This window comes from Mya arenaria, chromosome 4, assembly GCF_026914265.1.
Source record: "Mya arenaria isolate MELC-2E11 chromosome 4, ASM2691426v1".
In the NCBI taxonomy this organism is placed as follows: Eukaryota; Metazoa; Mollusca; class Bivalvia; order Myida; family Myidae; genus Mya; species Mya arenaria.
The window spans coordinates 43,940,028-43,946,747 of NC_069125.1; the positions used below are offsets into that span (position 1 = coordinate 43,940,028).

The 6,720-nt window shown below is 38.4% G+C and overlaps 1 protein-coding gene across 1 annotated transcript; it reads right to left on the minus strand.

Annotated features, from left to right (window-relative positions):
• Nucleotides 1-2,394: 2,394 nt before the first annotated feature.
• LOC128232513 (uncharacterized) lies at nt 2,395-6,720 on the minus strand. The gene is made up of 7 exons (XM_052946100.1): nt 6,677-6,720; nt 5,718-5,806; nt 4,761-4,886; nt 3,504-4,541; nt 3,099-3,266; nt 2,851-2,895; nt 2,395-2,574 (listed from the first exon to the last, which is right to left on the minus strand). Exons 2-7 carry the CDS (start codon nt 5,800-5,802, stop codon nt 2,564-2,566), a joined length of 1,473 nt encoding a protein of 490 aa, XP_052802060.1. The 5' UTR covers nt 5,803-5,806; nt 6,677-6,720; the 3' UTR covers nt 2,395-2,563.

Genomic DNA, 6,720 nt, shown 5'->3' on the forward strand with positions numbered 1-6,720 from the left:
TGATTCACACTATTTGCGTTTGCGACAAAGGGAAGCCTAGGTTAAAAGATGGAACGCTGCCTTTGACAGATATTGGTGAAATTGCGACAAAGGGAAGCCTCGGTTAAAAGATGGAACGCGGCTTTTGACAGATATAAAAGTAGTGTAGCGAAACTGGTAAACGGTGTAACAAGGTCGGAAAATAAATTTAGTTTTTAAAGGGATATTCGCACGTTTTATATCGTCACATCGTTGGACTTGGGTGTCATGGGTAACATATGCAGCCAGTGCTTTAAATGCGTTACTATTTTGTTCCACTTTCAAATTAAATTTGAATGTTTAAAGATGCACTTTTACTCCCAAATAAGATTTGCCACAATTAATACAATTGTTTTAATATACCAAAAAGGATGAATAAATGTCGAAAACAATCGTTCTTATGAAGGATACCGAGTTTAGTTTGAAAAAAGGTGCAGAAAACATATATAAGGTATTTCTACCTTATGAGATAATAGTAAATCACTGTAAATCTTTTAGCATTCACCAATCATTTAATATTTTGCGTTTTCAGCTATAAAATTCAAGGTTACAATCTTGTTATCAGAAGCTCATATTTTCTATAAATGCATTATTCAATAAGAAGTTAAAGGTTTATCACTCTAAATTTATATTTGTTATACATGTGTATGTATTAACACCAGCGCCAACCGTTAAGTTATTAGTATGCGTTTACAAAAATAAGATGAGCTTGGAGAGTCGCATTTATTTGGTAAACCCTTTAAAGCTGCACTCTCACAGATTGACTGTTTTGACAACTTTTTATATTTCGTCTTGAAATGAGCCAACTTTTGCGTAAAAAGTTTATGGGATCAGATAAGTATATAGAAAATTATCCTTGTGTCCAATCCCTATAACCTCATGCCTAATTAAGTCGAACAGCCCATACTTACAATGTATTTCTCCATAGATATATGATGTACTGCTTGATTCAAAGCGTTGAGTATTATTTGTAAATATATCAATATGATGATCATATTAAACTATTGTTGTAAAACAAAAGATTGACATAGTAAATTAAGCTTGTATTAACAATAATGTGTCAAGTTTTAAACATCAACAATACCCAAATTTTTTAAATATAACGACATTTCGAAAGCCTGTGCCTGAGCTGCGGATATTCTCACATAGATTTAGCGTAAAAACCGCGCCTCCACATGAGCATATATGTATATGTATTATGTGTAACGTATTAGAAGATAAGTAACACTTTCAGCTGGTATGCGCACATTGTATAATGTTTCATAGAAGAAGAAAATATAGCTAGGTATTACAAACAACGTCACAGCAAGTTTACATGTCTGATGATACAGAAAATGGATCGGGTTTGGTAAATAATACTATGTTTATATTAAAGGCGTTTGGATTAAGAAGTAGTACATTATATTCCGTGAATTCAGATGTTATAACTTTAAATACTTGAACTTTTATTTAACTCTATATCAATGCATATGTTTGATAACATAACTCTATATTGGTGTATTTTATCAATCTTACTAAAGCACTTGAAAAACTAGTTTTACGTATAAAAATAGATATGATAATACAATCAGGTATATTCAAAAGGCATACACGTGTAATGATATGATAATAAAATCAGGCATATTAAAAAGGCATACACGTGTAATGATATGATAATAAAATCAGGTATATTCAAAAGGCATACACGTGTAATGATATGATAATACAATCAGGTATATTAAAAAGGCATACACGTGTAATGAGGCATATTAAAAAGGCATACACGTGTAATGATATGATAATAAAATCAGGTATATTCAAAAGGCATACACGTGTAATGATATGATAATACAATCAGGTATATTCAAAAGGCATACACGTGTAATGATATGATAATGATATAACATACAATAGGAAAAACAAAAAAAGGCTTTTAGATGGAATTATTTGCTTTGAAATAGTGAACAATTTTAGGCTGCAAGGCCACTAGGCCAGCATGTCGCCAACAATACAATTTTAATTTATGTATATTATATTTTGCTAGCCATATAAACATTCCTCAGAAAAAAAAATTAATGTGTATTTCCATTATTTAAATTATATTGTTAGTAACATGAAGTGCATTATAGAATAGCACAAACAACGGTAATTATTGTTCGAAGACATGGAATTCTCATGTTATATATTTGTTTTATTTTGTTGCATGAACATATTGATTGACCTCGTTGTTTCTATGATACAATAAACGGATAATCAGTTTTTGGCAATTCCAAAAAGAAAAAAAGCCCATGAACGTGTTGTCAATATCCGACCATTAAATACGTTATCATTTATTTCATTACGAAGTCTCGAAATGTTTTGTTAGGGAAAGAAAGAACATTGAAAAGGTAGTTTCAGTGTGCAAAACAAGCAATTTATTTCAAAAATACAATACAAAAGCAAACAATGGTGAAACATTGTGCACTGGACTGTACGACCAGCGCAGATTAGCAGAAGCTGTAGTATATTTGACCGGGGGACTCACACAATATGTCGGATTGTAAGCATGCAATCTCCATCCGAGCGGTTACCATTTGTCTGCAAATGTTAAACGAATATGGTTTATATAGTTTATATGGCATGCTTTTTAAATAAATCAAATGTATGTTCGATTACAAACATAAAATACAGAAAAATAAATGGTTTTATTTTGCAATCATTGCCAACTGTTTTAAAGTAGTGTTTACGATGTAAATAACAAGTAGAAATATGTGGGTGGCAATCTATTTTATTTCATAAATGATTGATAAAATATCCGCCTACAAAGCTTTTGAGACACTCTAACCCAAATGTATCGTAAAACATAGGTCTTACTTCCGGCTCCCGCTACTCCTGCACCCAGCTTCACAATGTTGCCGGCTGAAACATTTGAGACATTTCATTAATTTATTGTATTGGCTTGAAACCAATTAGTGATGACAAAACTCATGTCTCATGTTTGTATTCGTCGAATTCGGCCTTAGTCAAGCAATATCCAAGCGAAACAACGCATGAAGTAAACATAAATTACTTCAAATGTTAAACCGTTAACCAGCATAAACAAATTTAGGTCAAATACTGACCCTGGTCAATGTAACATCCGTTTCCAATGGGAGTGAGGCCCTGCGTTCCGAAACCTGCGATGCCTCCGCTGACGGAGCCTCCCTTGCCGCCCAACCCCATCGAACCAGCACCTCCGGCACCACCCGACGGGACCATGGCTACAGGCACCATCACTGCGTTCATACCGCCTAAAAGGTAGTAATTTATTACAGCAAGTCATATCGCATGGATAACCGTCGGAATATGTGAAATCTCGGTTATGCATTAAAAGCTGAAGTATCATGGTTAGGAAATTGAATTTGTGTTACCGTCGTGTATTAATGGTTTAACGTGCGATTGGTCGTGTTAAACGCAAAGGTAATTGTCGACTTTCTGTTGGCATTAACATTAAATAGATTCTTTAAAACAAACATAACGTTACTAACCTGCTTGACCACCAACGCCTCCGTTACCGCCGCCCATACCAGCGCCGAAATCTCCAAAACCACCAGCGTTCATTCCACCGCCCATGCCAGCGTTCATTCCACCGCCCATGCCAGCGTTCATTCCACCGCCCATGCCGGCGTTAATTCCACCGCCCATACCGGCGTTAAGTCCACCGCCCATGCCAGCGTTCATTCCACCGTCCATGCCGGCGTTAATTCCACCGCCCATGCCAGCGTTCATTCCACCGCCCATGCCAGCGTTAATTCCACCGCCCATGCCAGCTTTCATGCCGCCGTTCATTCCCCCATTTATTCCAGCACCGGCCATGGCGTTTATAGCAGCCATATCGACAGCGACCATATTGGCACCCATACCCGCATTTCCCGATCCCATACCGCCATTACCGGCATTAAACCCAGATCCTGCGTTCATTCCTCCTGCAAAACCGCCCATGCTTCCTGCGTTTATAGCCGCGTTCATGGCAGCGGCCTTCATGCTTCCCATACCGGATCCTGCTCCACCAAAGCCCATGTTTCCTAGACCAAATCCTCCCATACCAGCATCTCCGCCAATCCCTGCACCGCCTCCATTACCAGTACCAGCGTTTCCGCCCATACCCCCAGCGCCAAAAGCACCGGCGTTCATGCCACTAGCGCCACTTCCTCCTTGCAGGTTCATGGCGACGGCGTTCATGTTGACTGGACTCGTGTCGGGGCGATTAGGGAAACCACCGAATGATGGCATGGACATAGGGACGAAATCGACGACATTGGAACCCATGTTGACGATGCCACCACCATTTCCGTTTCCACTTCCACCTCCCATGCCTGCGTCACCACCAAAGCTGAGTCCACCGAAACCAGCAAAGCCCATTCCGGATCCACCTTTTCCAGAGCCCATGGCTGGGCCTCCCGCATTACCACCCGCGCCGGAAACCGCGACCATCATGACACCGTTTCCGCCGGATTGACCAGCTCCAGAACCTCCGCCGTTTGGCAGAGATGGCGTGTAGGGATATACCGGCATCATGGCGGCACCTTTGAAACGCGGATAGAAAGGAATTTTAACACCAAATAAGTTTGCGTTTGGAACCAGAGTTTTACTCAAAGATGTTCGTGAAACAACTTAAATATGGCAATACAAATACATGTATAGCGCTTTCATTCAAATTGTTTACCTTTGTCTCAATATATCCAATGTCGATTCTTTTATTGACATACAAAAATGCATAAACCATGCAGATAGCAATCCCATACCTCCGCTTACACCGCCAGCTCCATTATTTCCGGCGCCGATGCCGCCCATCCCGCTGCCGCCGCCGTTCATCGAAGCCCCGAGAATCCCGGCAGAACCACCATTTCCGCCATTTCCACCACCTTTAGCTGAAGAAAGTGGATATGATTATTTCAACTGAATACGTTTAATCATAATTGGCCCTGCAGTGCCGAGTGAATGTGGTGGTTTTGTTTTTGCCCGTAAATAGCGGGGAATGGGCCTTACCTTGGATGTCCCCAGGGTGCGGGGGATTTTTGGCGGGGTTTTATCTGCAGTTTGTCTCCGCGGGGATTTTCATGGGATTGGCTGGGCCGAAAATCCCCGCTATTCCCCAAAGGGAGTTGGGGGGGGGGCGTTGTTACAATTGACTGGTGCTTAAGCTTAATTTTGCCCAAGTTTCTGTTCTATGCAGAAATTAGTGGATATTGACTTTGTAAGAGAAAGCTCTAAGCAATGTTCAGTTCTGCCAATTATCATATGCAGCTTTATTTGCGAAATCATTAATATAAGCAATCCAGATAAGAATGTATATACATGTAGGTTGATTTCGTTTCTAACCAGAAAACTTAGTTTAAGATAGAAAGCATTGAAAATGTGTTTGTATTGGAATTTACAATTTTTATTATTATTACAATAAGTTTCACACTCTAAATATTGCAAAAGATATTTATGTTTCTCAGTCTAGAAAACGCTTAGGTTCAGTTTAGGGTCTCAGATTGGTCTAATGGTATATGCGCCCGTACCTCACCCAGGAATGCGTGAGTTCGAGTCTTATCGGAGGTAATTCCTCTGTACCTTACAACAAGACGTCAGTTCTGGCCACTGATTAGAGTGTGATTCAGATCAGCTTATATATATGTCTTCACAGACGAGTTTAATCTAGTAATTTGTTATAAAATTATGCATGTTTCATCTTTTAAAAGAGTTGTCGAGCGTACCCCAACTTCCTCCGTAGGTAGCGGGTGCGGCGAGGACCTCTAGGGAGCAGGCCCCCAACAACAGAAATGCGGACAATCTCAGCATGGTGCTGCAAATAAAGAATAAAAATGTGCGTTCTGGCCGGTAATCCAATATGAACCTTAGAAGCTATCATAGAAATCACATAACCTGACGCTTCCTCAACTTTACAGACCAATTTTAGTTGAAACCTCCTACTCTAGCCATCATTAATGTCAATATTTCAGTTGGTTTAAGGATAAATCTGAGGAAAGTGGATTCACCTTAAGACACAACTACTCTGAGATACATATCAAATACGTGTCCATCTGTACAGAGGAAAATGTAATATAAAAATATTAAATCTAATGCTTAATTGTCTTAAATTTGTGTTTAATTCTGAAGGATAAGCACAGTCTATACCGGGCAGCAATACCACTTTTTGAGAATTTTGATAACTGTAAAGATGTTTCATTATTTCCAAATGATTTTGCATAAAAGGGTACGATAAGCATATTCCTCTATTTACGTTTAATATTATTATATAATTATAGTATAAAACGTATGGAAATATGCTTATTTAAGACAAAAACACATGCTCTTGTGCAGATAATTGGTAAAATCTAAAGCAAAAAAACAACAAACACCTGTATATTCAAAAGCATTGTGTATTATTTCATAGTCAAATCAAAACCAAATAAAATTAGCCTGTTGAACGCTTCTTTGGTAAATGTTTGACAATACCTTTGGTTATTGTTAGCATTATTGAATTATATTGTGAGGCAAATTTCACTATCTCAACTTAGTAAAGGAAAGCATACAGATTTATGAACTTTCTTAGACAAAATATCCAAAATTGAAAATCAAATGAAACATTTTTAACAGCTGAAAGAGATAAATTTCTTCCAATCTCATTGATATACGACACTGTATAATTACGAAAAGTTCATTACAAACCTACCTTTCAAGTAAATATCCTTAGATGTGACTACAGACCGATCAGCG